The sequence below is a fragment of the Stegostoma tigrinum genome, chromosome 40 (assembly GCF_030684315.1).
Source record: "Stegostoma tigrinum isolate sSteTig4 chromosome 40, sSteTig4.hap1, whole genome shotgun sequence".
In the NCBI taxonomy this organism is placed as follows: Eukaryota; Metazoa; Chordata; class Chondrichthyes; order Orectolobiformes; family Stegostomatidae; genus Stegostoma; species Stegostoma tigrinum.
The window spans coordinates 14028229-14046114 of record NC_081393.1 but is presented as its reverse complement, the minus strand read 5'-3'; the positions used below and the strand labels follow the sequence as shown (position 1 = coordinate 14046114).

The window sequence follows — 17886 nt, the reverse complement described above, 5'->3', positions numbered from 1 at the left end:
ACGGCCGTTTGGTTCTACAAACCAATGAACGGTGATAAAGGGCGGGACGACCGTTAGGAAAATACCACCTCCCCATGCTGTTAACAGAAAACTCAAGTTCTATTCATCTGCACGATCTTCATTTCAAACTCAGTAAGGCAAGAAATGTATTTTCATTCATGCGACAAAAGAAGCCGTGAAATTTAATTGACGTGCGGAGGAGCGAATGGCTGGCCGAGGTTTCGGTCGCTGTAACCAATCGGCATGGGCTGCTGCAGTTTTTTAAAATAAATACTTAGGAACAAACCAATATTTCCTAAACAAAAAAGTCGAGACGACCACCGTCCTTGTTTGTTTCTTTTTGTCTGTCGTTCACTGGGTGGGTATGAATGATTCGCTGGAAAGTTGTAAATGTTCATGAAGGCGAGGGGGGAGGGGTTTGACGGCACAATTCCGTTTGTTTCCGGCGGATGACGTTAGTAGGCGCTGTCGTGCTGTTGAGGCGAGTCGCAGGTAAAAGGAGAGAGTGAGAGACAGAGAGAAAAGGATCGCTTCACTTCTGACCGTCACTTCATTGTCTACCAACCGTCACGTATCCGACTAGTCTTCAGGCGTTTCGTTCTTGAAATTATTGCGTACGCCCTATCATACTTTATCATGGGAGTTGAGACTTCAAGAGTGTAGAAGAAAGGCGGGGTTGGGGGAGAACGGGACGGGTGTGGTGGTGATATTGGAACACGAGGCCGTTGTGAAGCGCGGTCGCCATTTTAATCGCGTTCGTTGACGGGGTCCGTTTGTTTTGTAATGGACGCAGGTGGCGGTTTTTGGCGCTGTTTGGTTCTCGAGTTATTTTCGTTCGACTTTTATTTACTTTTGAAGATGGGAATGGCGGGCATTTTATCTCTCTTTCTATCTTTGTCCGTGGTTGAAGGGAAAAATAACTTAAGTTTCATTGGTATTCAGATTCGAGTTTTGATGGTAGCCCGGTTGAGTGAACCGGGGTGCCTCAGCCAGCTCGTTGTGTTTGTCTCCGCGATGGTTTCCTTAGCTGGTGTTTGCCTCCCGGGCTTGCCACCAGTCTGCTTTCAGAGGTGCTTTTGGACTCGCTGTTAACTCTAGTTTGTCCATCGGGAGATGGCTCCAGATGTGTTGTTTGTTCAGCATGTTTTCGTTCCTTGTTCTTCCTCGGAGTGGGCGATGGGGTATTACCCTTTCCCTTGCCCTTGCCTTGCGCGGGTTACACGCAGTCTCTTCGTACTCTGTTGTCAGGATTGGTCAAGTTAATGGTTTGGGGCAAACGCAAATGATTTGAGACTTCCCAACAAATTTCACGTCAGAATTCCCAATCAGGTCACGCAGAAGTTGGATCATGTCACGTTTTGGAAGACCAGTTGTTTACTGAGTGAATTTGGCTGTAGATATTTTGTTTTTTTTCCCCCTAATAATGTGGGCTTCTCTGGTTAGGTCGACATTTACTGCCCATCCGGAGCTATCACTGAACAGAGGGCTGTTGCTGTGGGTCTGGAATAACTTGAATGCTAGACGCCAGTGACAGTTGTCCTTTCCTAAAAGTGGACCAGATATGTCGATCATCGGATAAACATGATTTCACGGCCATCGTACAGCATGAGAACAGACCCTTTGGACCAACCAGGCCATTCTGACGATAGTCCCAAATAAAACTACCCCTCCTATGCTCGAGGCATGTCTGGCCAAGGATTTCTTATTCATGTACTTACCCAAATGTTTTTAGGACGTTGTAAATGTATCTGCATCCCCCACTTCCTCTGAAGGTCTATTCCATACAGGACCCACACTTGTGCGTTTGTAAACCAAAAGACTTGTGTCGTTTTTAAATCTTTCTCCCTTCACTGTAAAAGTATGCCCCAGTTTTGAAATCTCCCACCCTATGGAAGAAACATTTGCCATTCACTTTACTTATACCCCTCATGATTTTATATATGGTCTGTAAAGTCATCACTTGATCTCCTACTTTCCAGTGGTTGGGGGGGGGACCTTCAATTTCAGATTCTTCATTGAATTCACAATCCACAATTTGCCCTGGAGGAATTTGATTTGGCTTAGAAGAACATGAGTTTCTGGATTAAAAGTTTGCCAGTAATACCACTAGGCTATTGCATATTGTGAATTTCTGCTGTTACAAGGTAAGTTGGTTGTAGTGTGTTACGTTTGTGGTTGCTAGAAAGTTTTCCTTGTTGATTAGGTGGTAGGATCAAGTGTTGAGAGGGTAACTTTTTTCCATGTCTTGTGTAAATGCTTTCTCTGAAAATTTTTAAGTGTGCATATTTAAAATTTGTGGTGTGGTCTGTATGAGCAGATGTTACAGCTGAATGTTCATGAGTTGAAAAGATAAAATCCTGTTGTATTGCACTCTAGTCTCTTTGTAATTGTTTTTTTTTGTCATGTTTTTCAGGCTTTCGTGCGGAGAGATCTGTTATAGACAGTTACGATGGATGAAGATTTTGTTGTCCGTGTCCGTGGACTTCCGTGGTCTTGCACTGCTGATGAAGTGTTACGCTTCTTTTCAGGTTTTGTGAATTCATCTGAATGATAAGGCTTTAAGGAAGAGTAGAATTTTGAAGTTGTGAATTAAAAGATTCAAGTCTCACATTTAGGGAATCAATTTCAGAAATAGTACAGAATGTCACGAGTCTCAGGTACCTCCTGAATCTGAGAGTCAGGAGTTAATGGATAAACTTGCTTTCTTTTATAAACTTCATGTAATTGTTTTTTTGAAGCATGCTGAAGTGTGTTAAGCAGTTTTTTTTGTCTCTAGGCACTGTATTGTTATGTACCTGAGAAGAACTGTTGTGGCACTGTTTGTTCACACTTTAATTGCTGATTTTTTTTTTAACATGTTCTTTTATTTTGCTGGGAGTATCATTAAAACTGAGGTTCATGTTAAACTTGAATTTGTCAAAAGTTGCAGCCATGCCTAGGGAAAGCTCTTGGGGTGGGAACTACCATGGAAGGTGCTATTTAACTAATTTTAAAAAATATATATATAGCCTCTGTTTGGTTAAGATGTTTTTCTGAATTTCATATTCAGTTTATCAGTGGCTCTGATGAAGGGTCTAGGCCCGAAACGTCAGCTTTTGTGCTCCTGAGATGCTGCTTGGCCTGCTGTGTTCATCCAGCCTCACATTTTATTATCAGTGGCTGTCTGTTAGCTTTTGTTTCCTGAAGCAAGGGAGCTCTGCCCTATTCTGTGAATCTGATCCTCTGTTATATTTTGACAGTCCATTTTTTTTTTAAAATGGAGGCTAATGACTTGTCATTTTCATAGCTTGAGTGATCGGTCCCAGTGACTGATCTAAAATCTATAATGGTGGTGTCATAGAACAATTTATCATTTTTTTTAGTGGTTTGGGGACAAGGGTTTTACTTTTTCCACTTTGTTCCGTTTGATTAATGTCATTGGTTAATGCTCATGCAGTCTTTCCTTGACTGTCGTTAACAAAGATGACAATCAGTTGACACTTTATCAAATCGGTGTTGTTGTGTATGCAAACCAAGTGAAATTTGAACTGGCTCTGATGTCTTGGGTGTCATTGAATTAAATACCCAAATTCAAAACGGAACTAGAGCCTGCCCTGCTGCTTGTCAGTGGTAATTGAAACAGTGTTTGAAAAGTTGAAAACTCAAATAACTTTTGTTAGACTCCTGATCTCCCAACAGAAGGCAATGAACATGTGCTGTATTTGTTTTGGAAGATTTTGCTGTGCTTTGTAGCGTGAAGTATGCAGTTGGAGATGCTGAAGTTAATGATTTGGTTTGCTGGAAACTGACATTTTAAGTTTTGACGTGCATTTAAGATGGTGCCTTGTACCATTTTAACATTTCTATTCACCAATGCCTTTGCTATTTTTAAATCTTGTCCTGCTTCCCAAGCCTCCCACCCCACCACACGTTACTGTTTAGTACAAGGAAAAAAATCAGTTTGTCATGTGTGCTGCTTTTAGATTGCAAGATATTAAATGGAACTGCTGGAATACACTTCACCTATTTAAGAGAAGGCCGCCCGAGTGGTGAAGCCTTTGTTCAGCTGGAAAGTGATGAGGATGTAAAACGTGCCCTTGCGAAAGACCGAGAAAGCATGGGCCATCGATACATTGAAGGTGCGTGACATTTCAAACCATCACTCGGTGTGACAGGTATTTGTTGGTTTTATGTAGCAGGTTTTTGTATCTTGTGGTAGTTGTGGGGGGGTGTTGGTGGCGGTGGACTGCACAGTTAGAGGAGGAAGAACTGAAAGAAAAGCTTTTTTTATGTAAGGAACCCTAAGCATTTCACTTCTGGGGGAGTACAATAACTTGTTGAGGATGTTTCTTCATGCATTCCTCTCTTCCGCCCTCCTGATTGGCATCAGTTCCAGATTTATGATTCAAACTGTCATCTTTGTACTGAATTCTACGTAGCTTCCAAGACTGAAAACTCCTCAATGCTATAGACCTCTACTTGCATACCTCAGATAGTTAGCAAGCTTTTCGCTGCAGAGACTCACATCTTATTCTGGTCCAAGACGTAATGACTGGTGAGAGCTGAAATTTTGCGTGTGAATGCTCTTGCTTTGTCGTGTTTTGCTGTTGGTCCTTGTGTTGGAAAGTTAATTGAATCAGCTGAAGTTTGTGGTGGGGTATGGTTTTCAGTCCTCATGACTGTGTCCTAACGTGTGGGCTTTGCAGAGTATGTCAGTAAGCAAGAGACTGTTAAGGCAATAGTCAATGTGCTGGAGGAACCCAGTTCTGACTGCATCTCTGGAGACCGAGACTGATGTTATCGGTGTAGCTCCAGGACCCAGTAAAGTGATCTCTCAGCTGCTGCCAGACTTCATGAATTAATCCATCCCATTGTGTTCATTTCAGATTTCCTGTCTTTTTGCTTCTATTAAACACTAAGGGTGAACAGGGAAAACTTTGTGCCTAAGCTCTCAAAAAGAGCAGTGGTCTGCTAAACAACGAACATCTTTCTTTTTAGTAATATTAATGCAGAAAATTTGAGTAGCTGGGACAATATTGAAAAATGCAGACAGGTGCAATTTTAATTTTCTTTTGTCAGCTGTGGTTTTCTGAAAATAATATTGCAGTGCATGGCATGGGGAGTGACTTCATCCATGTTGTCCTCTTTCAGTATTTGACAGACAAACCTGCAACATGTTCGTTTTTGTTAGTATTTGTAACTTGTGTTTACAGTGTTTGAAACTAAAGCCTCTGAAATGGACTGGGCGCTAAAACATGCTAACCCAAACCAAACTGAGTCCACGAGCGATGGAACAGTGCGCCTCAGGGGCTTGCCCTTTGGCTGCAGTAAAGAGGAAATTTTGCAGTTTTTCACAGGTACATCTTAATTTGTCACTTTCTCCAATACTGGAACCAAGTATTTGGGCTTGTGGGTCTGATGTGGGTAGGGGCAATAAGTGTAATGTCGATTTTACTTTATTTAACAATAGATTTGGGAACATATTGGGTAGCCTCTCCAGTGGCTGTTTGTGTTCAGTGTTCGTGTACACAGCTGTTTTATTTCTATTTTCTGTAGATGAAGGGGGTGGAATAACCAAATTATAAATGTGACTTAGTAGAATGGCACATAGTATTGGGCACAAGGGTTTTTTGTTCCAAAAAGTGTTTTAACAAAAACAGTGGTTAAAATGTTTGTTTTAAAGCTTAGCATCGTGACTTAGAATAAAGACAATTTTGGTAATTAAGAAATGCCACTGTTTTCAACATCACTAAAGAAAATAGTGTGTTGGTGGGGGTTTTGATTGCAGTTTTGGTCAAGGATCACTAGTTAGCTCCATGGTCCCAGCAAACCTTGTTGCACCAAGTTACCAAACTGTTCTAGTGTTTAAAGATGAACCTTTGGGGTGTTGGTTGCTTTTGCTGACAAAGCTAGCAAATATTTACTTTTTTTTTCCAAAAGGTACATTGGGCTGTCACTTAAAATTAGACCCTTTTGGTTTTTCCATTTTAATGATGAGAATGGCTTTTTGTTCTAAAGAAGATAATCCTTGAGTCCAATCTTGTGAGCCTGTAATATCAAAATTCATCATCCTTGACAACTTCTTTGAAGGAATAGTTTAGAATCGTGTTCCGGTAACTTCATGTGCAGTTACTAATTGGGAAATGTTAACTGCAGTAATTAACCCATTCAATTGTGAGACCTCAATTGGTTTAGAATTTTTCAGTTTGTCAGCTCAAGCTTAGCACTAGTAATATTTCATAAGTGTATATAATACTATTATAATGATTTTGGCTTGAGCAGTGGTGCTGGTATTCAAAACTATTCCTTAAGCATTTTTGTGTATAGTAGAGTTAAATTTTTGGGTTCAGACGATACAGTCATGCTGTAATTTGGCATTTGTTGTGTTGCACCATGGAGTGGTGGATGCAGGCATGTGCTTGCCATTCCAATGGAGTTTCCAAACCCACGTTTTCCAGTGTTGGGATGTATTCACCAGAGGCCGGTCACCTCTTAGATACAGAGGAATTGTGACCTGGATTATTGCGGCTCCAGCCATTGTCTGTATGGCTATGTTGCCTGCCTGCCTGCCCTCGGCTTCTCATGCTTATAAAGTGGGATTACCCATAAAAGGGATGAAACCCTAAAATTGGTGTCTCTCCCCTTTTCAATTGGGTTGTTTTGTTTCCTTAACAGTTTCTACTTGTATACAAAATGTTAAGATTTTAAGTTGTGCTACTGATGTCTCAGCACTACAATTCACTGCGGTTACTGGCTGTGAAGAATTGATAACTGGACCAGAAGTTTACAGGAATCGGAACAAAATCCCTCGTTATTCATCCAATTAACCTTATCTAACCTTCAAAAAAAAGTCCCTTATGATGCTTTGTCTTTTTTTTGTAAAAGATTGCACCTCCGAATGAAGTTAATTTCATGTATGCGTTTACAAGGCTAATTCTCGTGCATGAAGCTTCATGGTGAGCGTTGGCAAAATTTTTGACCACAGTGTGGACCTCTGAGCAAATGCAGTCCTTGTCTCATTTAACCCTATCTGATTGGTCAGAGGGAGCAAGTAAGGATACTGGCTGGGATGAAATATGAATCTGGAGTAGCAGTTTAAAAAAAACTATGTTTCCCCCAGGTTGTGACATCCAGCGACTGTTTGGATTCAGCCTGCTGATGCATTGTAGATCTACCATAGGTTTCCTGTATCAGGAGTTAGGTAGACAACTTAACTTGAATTTAAGTTGCAGTAAATGTCTCTTGTCTTGACTAAAAGCAGTAGAAAAGTCAGGCTTCATTGGAGTCAAGTTCAGTTTGGTATGATGTAGTCACCTAGCTGTTTGGGACAGCAACTGGTTTGGTACCCTTAACGTTTCTTCACAGTCAGTAACTTGCAGCGTGTTATGTAAATGGACTCTTATATTTTAAGACCATGCTAAATTGGTGTATTGATGCAGAGTTTGCTTGGTGAATGCACAGGCTGCACATTGCTAATTACCTAAAGCAAAAAGGATCCTGATTTGTTTGTGAGATACTGGAGCTTCGTGCTCTTTGCTATTTGTACAGTTTAAACTGTTTTTTGCAACTACTGGATTCCGTCACTAAGAACAAGGATTATGTAGAGAAAAGTAGTTGAAGTTGCTGCAGTCAATGTAGTTACTTAATTGCATGCTTATTTATGAATTTAAAATTGTTGTATTAATTGCTTTCTTGATTTTATTAAAACCAAAAGTATTGTAGGCTGTTAATCAGAATAATTGTCAGATGATATGATGGGCAGTTACCAGCCAGCAAATGACACTGAAGAGGTTCTGTTAAGCCACCTTCAGTTTGTGTAGACTGTACACTGAGAGTGAGGTGGGATTTTATTCATCTGCTTGCAAATAGTCCTGAGTTTTGGTGTGAAGTAGATAAAATTGCAATTTGTTTTTCTTCATTAACAAACAGTGAGAGACTCTTAACTTCTCAATTGGAATTGTAAACTGGGATTTTGTGTCCAGACACTCTTAATCCTGGTGACACAAGTGAGCTGAAATGTAATTACCTGTGTAGTTGTACTTTGTTCACTAATTCGAGTTGCCTAAAAAACAAGGACAAGTTAATCATGCCTTAAAATTAGTTGTACCACTGAAGTTTTAATGTTTGACGGTCATGTTGGTTTCCATTATAGGTGTAAAAGTGAACCAATTTGAATGACCACAGTAACTTGCTGATTATGGTCATGATTAGTTATTTCTTAGAATTTAATGCATGTTGCTAACATTGGCTAAAGCAACAATGTTGTCCTGCCCCTATTTGTACAAGCATTGGTTTTTTTAAAAATGTGCAAGCTTAGCTGGCCTTTGTTTTTGTTTTTTTTTGTTGGATCTTTGCTTTATTTAAAGAGCATTCTGCAGCTGTTTGTCTCATTAGTCAATTCTGATATCAGTACTCAATATTGATATGCTGTAGTATGTGCATAAGTAGGAATGTTTCAATTTTTAATATTGTTCCCCTTGTGGGGTATTTGTCCTTGGGTTGAAGGGTTGGAAATCGTGCCAAATGGGATAACATTGCCGGTGGACTACCAGGGGAGAAGCACGGGGGAAGCCTTCGTGCAGTTTGCATCAAAGGAGATAGCTGAAAAAGCACTGGGGAAACACAAGGAAAGAATAGGGCACAGGTGGGGATGGACGGAAGGGTGGCTCATATGTCTTTAAGCCCACTTGTTCAGGTTGCAGAATTCATCTGTTCTTGCAGAGACAATAGTCGAACCTCCCACACACCATTGGAAAACTTGAGTGGGGACTCAACTGATTTTTTTTTCAAAATTGTCAAAATGATGTCCTATGCTGCTGGGCCCTCTATATGTGACTTCAAAATTGTTTGGCAATAAATGACAAACCAGGGCAGCATTTGCCCTTCAGTCCCAAGTTTGTGAAGATTGATTCTCTAGAGAGGGCCTTGCAGTTAGGATGATCATGGATGTAAATGTTTGCAATTTGAATTGCTTCAATTTGATTCAATTTTGAAGTAATGTGTTCAAACATTTGGATTAATTAAATTACACATCCAAAGTGCAGTTTCAAATTAAACTGTAACATTTACAAAGTAATGTCACAATTGTGGGACATTTTCTCCCCCTACCCCACTTCACTAATTTATCATTTTGTGCTTGAAGCACACAGCATTCCATGTGTTTGTCTTCATCTCACCTAATGGGAAGGTGAAGACTACTAGGTTTGCTGATATTTTAACTATTCTATTTTCCAGTCGAAAAGCATTGCACTGAAATCAGTATTCAGATTCGCGTTCAGAAGCGTCGGTATTAATAGCTAATTGGTGAAATTAGTCCCAAATGCTTGTGTTATATCTCTGATATCTTGCACTAAACTTTGTATTTAAAATGTCTGACTTGATGTCTCGTTTGCACATAGCTTGAAAATTAATCTCGTTGGGAGTTATGAAGAGAACAGTACCAAAGATTACAGGTTGCTCAGATGCAGTGACTGTGTCAAATTTGTGTTTTGTTTTCGTTTCAGTGTCCCACCAAACCTTCAACTTCCTTGAGCCTCTGGTATTGGATGGCACTTGGGGGCTGGTGGGGATTCCAGAATTCTGAGACAGACACTGAGATTGCATTGTCTATAGCTGCTCTTGTGGAAACATATATTCCTTAATCAAACCTGGAGTTGAGTTGAGCAATCATATTGATTGCTTTCGTTGGATGCATAGTCTGATGGTATAATTTCTCTAACCATATTGAGCAGCCAACTGTCTGCTTGCAGTCAGGTTTCTCCTAGTCATTGGAAACCAGGCAGTCACAGTAATCACTGGAACTTAAAGATGGAACATGCGCTTGACAGATGCAACTTGGTCAAATTATGTAACACATGTTTTGGCAAACAATTTGCTGTGCTCTTGGGTAGTTTAAAAAATTTCACCACTGCAATGAGATGCAGGTGAATATTCCTTTTTATTGACGTCCGGTTCATGAACATCCAACAATGAAACAACCTGTAGTTACCTCATGTAACTGGTTCCTATGCTTCAAATTTTGCCACAGCAAGTCAGACATTTTATATGTAAATGACACATTAATGCAAAAATTAAATAGCTGCTATATTTGACAAATTGACTGTGCCTAGTGTTTTTTTTAAGATAAAGTAGGCAGATTGCTCTGGTGAAAAGTTAATTAGGTGATGCATTCTCAGAGATGTCATGAACTGATTTACAAGCTGAGCATTTTCTAATTCTGAGTGGCTGTTTCAGGTTATCATCCAATTATAATGGATAAACCTGCCACTTGGGTATTCTTGTTCATTTAATAATGCTGGCATACACCTGTTGGATGCATTTGAAAAGTTTGATTTGCCTATGAATTATGTTTGTTGTGTGAATGTGTTTAAAGTTGCCATTTTCGTAAAGCAACTGCCAAAGCATCTTAATGAGCTATGGTGTAAAGTACATTCCTTGTTTTTTAGAGCCAAGCTGTAGGGTTTGACACTTCAGCCTGGTTCCAAAATGAATGGTGGAAACATCTCCCATGAATGTGGACACTTTTTTTTTAAAAAGAGCCAGTTTCTAAATTGCTAATTCCATTCTGGGATGTGTGTTCAGGGCAAGTGACTGAATTTTGTCTTTTTACCAGAGAAATCTGCAATCATGATGTCAGCGTGTTTAGTGATGAACATGAATTGTCAAAGGCAAGACGTAAATATATCATTTGTGGCTGTTTAGGTATATTGAAATCTTCAGGAGCAGTAGAGGTGAAGTTCGAGCTTTTCATGATCCACCAAGAAGGTTAATGGGTCAGCGGCCAGGACCCTACGACAGACCAATGGGAGGTGCAAGAACTGGCTACGGTGGTCCAGGGCCCATGAGAGGAGACATGTTTGATCGCGCACGTAGAGGAGCTGGCTATGGTGGAGGTAGGAGCATGGATAGACTTCTTTCAAGTTTATGAATACTTGAATGCAAAGACTTTGTATAATGCTTTTCAGATGCATGAATTAGATTTGTAATGCACTTCTAACTTGGCTTTTAGATCTAAAAGCTTAGGTTTCAAAAATTGAGGGGTTAGAACTCCGGTCTGGTCCATCTTTTAGTTCAAGCCAGCCTGTTTGTTTGTTCTCCCTAGGTTATGGCAACTTTGATGATTACGGTTATAATGATAACTACGGTTATGGACGTGATGGATATGGACACAATGCCAGAGGTGGTGGAATGATGGATAGAGGTAGGGCAAGGATGTTCCTGGTCCATATGTTTGCTTGAGAGGGGAAGGTAATTGGCTGATATTTGGTTGGTGTTTTTAATATACTGTGTTGACATCACAATAGAATGTCTCTTACTTCCTGAATTAGACTAATTACAAATTAGTTGCACGCCAAGTGTTTGAACTGATATATTAATGTTGGAAAACTTGTTCATACAGACATATACAGGTGTGTAACTGAACATTATTGCCATCTAGGCATGGGCAGTCGTGGTTACGGTGGAGCAGGCGATGCTGGTCCCCTATTTCAGAATGGTACAGGTCATTATGTACACATGAGGGGATTACCTTTCAGAGCTTCTGAAGGAGATGTTGCAGATGTAAGTGTGACTTGTCAGAAATTGGATTCATGTGTTTATTTTGTCGGAGGTGTAGGTTATGGCTTTCAATTATGTTTATTTGAGGTGGGAGCAATCTATCTTTGAATATTTTAAAATGCAGTTTAAAAGCAGAGAAGATGATAACAGTTCTTGTGATAGCTTTTCATTTGACAAACCAGAGCCCGTGATGGATATAGAACATATTGTGGGAAGGTATGAAAATTAGCATTTGGTTCCTGATGTAAATGCTACATAGTACAAAGCTTCACAAAATCATTGCTTTCTCTTGGACCCATAGCACTCGTTACTGTAAAAAAAAAAGGATGTTTTGGTTTTAGTTTGAGGAAATAACTAAGGAATCTGCTTTTATTCTTGTGTTAACAACTGTACCATTATATTCCTTGTAGTTCTTTTCACCGCTGATTCCTGTAAAGATAAATTTTGAATATGGCTCTGATGGTCGACTCACTGGAGAGGCTGATGTCGAGTTTGCTACTCATGAAGATGCAGTTGCAGCTATGTCGAAAGATAAAGCCCACATGCGTAAGTAGTTCAGTGTCATAATCATAAGGCACGGAAACAGACCCTTTGGTCCAACCTGCTCATGCCGACCATGCTTCCTAAAGTAAATTAATCCTGTTTCTACATTTGGCCCATATCCCTCAAAACTGTTCCTATTTAGGTACTTGTCCAAACGTCTTTTTACAAGTTGTAACTGTTACCTGCCTTGACCACTTCATCGGGCAGCTCGTTCCAGTTATGCACTACCTTCTGTGTGAATAAGTTATCCCTTGGGTCTCTTTAGATCTTTCCACTCTCACCTGAAACCTCTTGCTAGTTTTGAACTTCCCCACTCAAGGGGAAAAAACATTTGCCCGGCGCCTCATGATTTTTCAGAGCCTGTATAAGGTCACACGTCAAACTGCTGCACGGGGTGGGGGCGTTTTAAAAATCCCAGCCTGTTTTTGATAACTCGAACCCTCCAGTCCTGGTAAAATCCATTTGTGCTCAAAAAACACTAAAAGCTTATGTCAGCAACATAGTTAATCTTAGAGGTATTTAACTTTTTTCATTTTCACATTTACCTATCAAGAAATTAAACTTCCGTTTTATACTAAGATGCATCAGGACATGCATGTCCAAGCTTTCACCGTGACAAATTTACTAAAAGGAGTCTGGTAAGAACCACGACGCACGCAACTACAACAGCTATAGCACTTTTTTTAAAGTGGTGGTTCCTTTTCAGGGAAACTTCTTTTGGGCTCCCGGTAACATGTTTCGTTTGTTATTTGGCTTCACTTCAATTTACGGTGGTTTCGTTTCTGCCTCCCCAGATGGCTTTAAGACCATTCAGTGCAACGTTTATTAATTTGTAGGAAAATGATCATCTAATTTTAAAATGTTTCCTCTGTCACTATCCCTGTCACAATGGAAATGTGAACATTGTAACTAAGATTGTTACTATTGATCCCAACTTAGTTCATCAAAGTAAATGGTTAATTCGTTACCGCATTTTTAACTATTTATAACATGACTACAGTCAAATGTTGATCAATGAAATTGCTCGTGCCATTTCACCTCCTTAGTTGGCTATCGCAGATTGTACCTTTTCCCTCATTAAAATTGGTTGAACTCATTCACCAGTCTCACGAACGAGACGTGAGATTTTGAAGAAATACATAATTTTTTTCCAGTTAAGAACCACAGAAATAAAATGGTAAGTCAACTGCGCACTTTTAGGTACCAAATTTAAAAGGAATACAGGACCAAAGATTTCAACAATTGCCATTGAGTCTCCTTAAAGTTTTCTAGGTGTCTATGCCTGAGATTACAGTTAATGAACTGTTTTGTATCATAGCTGTATTCCTTCTCAGTGAAATGTTCACCTTGGTCATAGAGCTGTTGTGGGCCCTTCAGCCCACTGCACCTACGCCAGATGCAAGCAAACACACAACTGTTCTTGCAGCATTTTTCTACACTTGGCCTGTAGCCTTTTATGCCTTGGTGTCACACTTGCTCATTACCACCCTTAGTGGCAAACTGGAGTTCACCATCTACCCTCTGGGCGAAAATATTTTTCTTTAAATTGCCAGTAAACCTGCCGTTTTGGCTTAAATCTATGCCCCCAAACATTTGATGCTTTCTTCAAGGAGTCATGTTTCTTGCTGTCCACCCTATCTGTGCCCCTTGTTGCTTGATGCATTTCAACCATATTCCTCCCCCTTCACCAGTCTCCTCTGTTCAACTGCTCTTTATAACTGCAACTCATTTAGTCTAATGAGCTTATCAGCTAAATTCACTCTTATAATTCACCACTGAGACTGACCTCAAACTGTGTATTTTACTTCTATCCCATAAGTGTTGTGGAAAGACTTAATTTTATGGATATGAGTTAACTGGTTTAGTCATCTTCCTTATTTTGAAATTGTTTGCTGATGTCACTGAGTGGGAAATTGTGCCCTTGCTAACTTCTTCTAATTTACTTCTTAGAACACAGATATATTGAATTGTTCCTGGATTCAACTGCCAACATGGGAGGTGGGCCTGGTGGCTATGGAAATCACAGAATGGGTGCAATGGGCATGAGTATGGACCATTATGCAGCAGGTAACTTTCTCAGATTCTGACTGTCTGTCTGTTTTTGCTGATGCCACACTTGATATTGTCTTTTTTGTTTACGGTGTGCCTTGTGCCTGTGAGTTGGCGTACAGCTTTTAGTTCGGGTTTTGTACATGAAATGGTTCACCATCGTTAGTTCAGCCATGATCATTTCCTGCATAGGCCAAAAACTGGAGGGATAGTGCTGACCAGATGGTCTAGGCCCGAAACGTCAGCCTTCCTGCTCCTCTGCTGCTTGTGTTCATCTGGCTCTCCACCTTATTATCTCCATAACCATCCTAGGCAGGTTATAGATAGAGACACTTGGAAAAAGGGGAATGTTAGCTCCCCAGTGACCATTTTGCTCGTGCTAACAGAATTAAACACTGATCTGGGAGGAACAGGTGGTGGAGGGATGGGTGCTACATGGATTATGTCATGATGAATTATATCATGATTTCATGAGATTGATTAACTGTTTCTCTCTCTTCTCCTCTCCCCCCCCCCCCCCCCCCCCCCCCCCCCCCAAAAAAAAAGTTGTTGTCTGAAGTAGTGCTGAATTTCCTTCTGTTTTGGAGAAAGGTTTTGTGATTGCACCCTCAGATAGAAACTACCTGTGTGTGATTTCTGACTGCTAGATGTAAGCATTTGCTGTTTGATTTTTATGTAATGGATGCAGATAGCCATGGTTTATGAAGATAATCTCTCTAGAATTCTTTTTGCTTGGTTTCAGCAGAAATAGCAAAGTGGCATTTTATTGGAATCATGATGTTAGTGTGGGGGGGTCATTTTACCCCCAGTACTATGCTGTCAGCTATGCTCCATTATCTGCCCCCTGAAGGAAAGAGGATTTGACTTGCAGCCTCCATGCAAATAGTTCTGGGCAATATTGATGCCTAGTGATTTGAGTGCTTGATTGCTGAATGTAGACAAATGATAGTGCTTTAGTCAGAGAGTGTCTGTTATTGGTTCATTATGGGGGAAGAGCGATAAATGAAAGTGTGCATTTTCTGTTGATCCACAGGCAATCAAGGGGGCTATGGTCATAACACCCAGGCTATGGGAAATAGCTACGGTAATATGGGCAATAGCTATGGTGGATATGGAAATCCTGGAAATGCGCGTGGATTTGGTAAGTGCAGCTGTGTATGTTACAAAAGCTTTGGTCCCTACGTGTGGATGAGATGCTTTATTTGGGAAATTAAAAGCTTTGGGAGAATTTATCACATTTGTCCTCTTAATAGGTAACTTTGTGTGAAATGAATAATTGGTGACAATTTATCTCGGATTAATTCTTTGTTTTACACAAATCTAATACACCTGCTGAATGTAATATTGGCGCTTTGAAGTTTGTTAATACAAAATGTGGGAGGTAGTTCTAAACAGTTTTTTTTTCTCCTAATTGCAGGTTATGGTGGTATGGGAGGAGGTGGATATTCGAGCAATCCAAATCAGCACATGGGAATGGGCAATATAGATACAAGCATGGCTGGATGGAGAATGTAAACTTAAAATTATGCTCATCAGGCCATGAGCCAGAAGCTTCAAGAACCCAAACTCTGCCACAATTTCATAATGGATGACCAATGCAGCAGTGTTGCTGTTTGTTTTCTTCAATACCAAAAGCAGTAATATTTTTACTAATAGAGCTACTTTGCAATTCTTTTTATTTTTTTACATGTTTTGGTGTAAAACCCATGTTTGCCCAGGCTTGGGTAACATTGTTTGAAGCTTCAGGTGTGAGACCTGATGAAGAGTTAACTACTTCTTTGATAATTTTGGACTTAAGTGAATGTGGCAAATCAAAGTAAACATCTGGTTCAAAGCCTTCTTTCGATGAATTCTTACATTATTATTTTAACTAAACTAAATCTAACATTGGATCATCTTTTAAAACCTTCTCAGATGAGCAAGTTGTGTGATTGTGAATTTTTTTTAACTTCGGTGGTACCATTTAAAAATGAAACTGGGAGAGATTTAACTTCCTTCTGTGGTCTTAGCCGGAGGACCACCACCAAAATGTCCACACTTTGTTCAGTTTGAGGTTGAATGTCACATGTAGAAATGTGCGGTTATGGACATCTGGTAGAACATCTTACAGTTACGTCTTCATAAGCCATTGTCCCATTACTTGCTAATTAGACCACAACTGCAAATACTGTTCCAAGTTCAAGTTTTGCATCTTTTTGTTGTTGTGTTCACTTCTATGGCCCCCTCAAGCTAACTTTAACAGCTAACTGTGAGGTTCTCAGTTGGCATATTTTCTTGTTATGACTTGTGGAATGCAGATTAAAAATGAAGAAGCAGATACATGGTGTTTAAAACGATGTTGAGCTGTCAGTTCCTCCAGCGTATATTCTTAAGTGTTGCTATTGGAAATCCAAGCGAACATGTTTTCTTCGACAGTTAGTTTTTTTAAAAGTATGTCTGGTTCACATCGTTTTTAACCTTGATTCTTAATTTTTTGACTGTTAGCAGTGTAGTTTTAAAAATGAGAGGAATACCTGCATTCCATGCTGAAAGGTGGTGTTTTGGTTACCATGTTTTGTTCAGTGGGACATATTGACCTTGACACTTGAATGTGCAGCTTCTGAAACCTGTACTTTTTTCAACATATGTGAAAGATGACTTACTGTACATTTCTAATGGTGAATATAATAAAGAGTAATTTCAGAAAAATGTGAACAGGACAAACTTTATTCAGGGCTTTAAAGGGTAAGATTGCTGATGTGGGGTTTTAGCTCATCCCTGAACTTGTGTACATGATTGCCAACTTCACATTTGTGCAATAGACTTTGCCTGGAGAAGTGGAGATTTAGAGGGTGAAGCTGTAGATTTTATTTACAGATGTGAATTGCACAGGGTTACTATAAATAGCCCATTAGTATACACGATATTTTTCATGAAGGGCTGAATGAATATAGGTGAGAAAAGGTATAAAGTAACTAGGGGGAATAAATTCAAGGTCACATGGAGAAACATTTCACAATTTTGAAATGCACTGTTTTTAGATGGTACAGAAGAATTACTAGTTTTAGTTTGATAGATATTGTCACAACTGGGTGAGATCTAGTGCAATGGGTCACATCAGATTGCTTGTGTAATATTGGTGCACGTGCAGTGGGATGAATGACTGTGTTGAACTCCTTAAGTTGCTCTATACAGCAGGTCTTGGTGAGATTGTCAAGTGATAATTAAGAGAATGGACTTCACACCACTGGTTTGTAGTTTGCCCGGTGATACAGTCAGCATTCTGAACATGACCACAGCAGAGATGGTTTCCGTTTTTTTCGTGTTACGGTCTATACTGTCATTCAGTCTTCCAATCTGTTCTTAGATTTTGAGACAAATCCTGTCCATTTTCTTCAGTGGCTGACTTGCTTGATGGTGCATTCCTTTTGAAGAACCATCAAATTTCTGAAACGATGAATCAGTCATTGGCTTGTGGCCGATGAGCCCTGCGATGCTAGAGTTTGTACTCCTAACTAGAGATGGAAAAGAACTATGACAAAAGTAAATGGGTGGAGGAACTGTACAAGTTTGGCAGCACCTGTGCAGACTAAATAGAGTTAACATCTTGTTCAGTAACTCCTCTTCAGAACTGACACATCTGCAGTATTGTTTTTGTAACAGAAAAATAATTGATCTTGGGAATCCTTCTTGTGACTTGCATCCTCTTCAAACTTCTATCTCATTTGTTGCCTTTTTTGTTCTCCCTTTCCAAAACATTGTATCCATGGTACCTTGGCA

The 17886-nt window shown here is 39.8% G+C and overlaps 1 protein-coding gene across 6 annotated transcripts; it reads left to right on the top strand.

Annotated features, from left to right (window-relative positions):
* The first annotated feature begins 113 nt into the window (after window positions 1–113).
* LOC125448053 (heterogeneous nuclear ribonucleoprotein H3-like) lies at window positions 114–16815 on the top strand. 6 transcript variants are annotated; one of them, XM_048523018.2, is made up of 12 exons: window positions 114–132; window positions 2414–2528; window positions 3963–4118; window positions 5193–5336; window positions 8485–8623; window positions 10681–10871; window positions 11081–11179; window positions 11378–11538; window positions 11946–12081; window positions 14029–14145; window positions 15161–15268; window positions 15545–16815. In XM_048523018.2, exons 2-12 carry the CDS (start codon window positions 2450–2452, stop codon window positions 15640–15642), a joined length of 1428 nt encoding a protein of 475 aa, XP_048378975.1. In that variant the 5' UTR covers window positions 114–132; window positions 2414–2449; the 3' UTR covers window positions 15643–16815. The 6 variants fall into 6 exon arrangements, with proteins under 6 accessions (XP_048378975.1, XP_059497143.1, XP_048378974.1 ...); XM_059641160.1 differs by lacking the exon at window positions 114–132 and adding an exon at window positions 340–358; XM_048523017.2 differs by lacking the exon at window positions 114–132 and adding an exon at window positions 445–492.
* Window positions 16816–17886: the final 1071 nt, after the last annotated feature.

Bases quoted from the DNA above. Each gene is read 5' to 3' on its own strand.
- LOC125448053 (XM_048523018.2), top strand. From the start codon at position 2,450: ATGGATGAAGATTTTGTTGTCCGTGTCCGTGGACTTCCGTGGTCTTGC. The intron at 2,529-3,962 runs GTTTTGTGAATT...TGCTGCTTTTAG, and splicing joins AGTGTTACGCTTCTTTTCAG to ATTGCAAGATATTAAATGGA. The intron at 10,872-11,080 runs GTAGGAGCATGG...TGTTCTCCCTAG, and splicing joins AGGAGCTGGCTATGGTGGAG to GTTATGGCAACTTTGATGAT.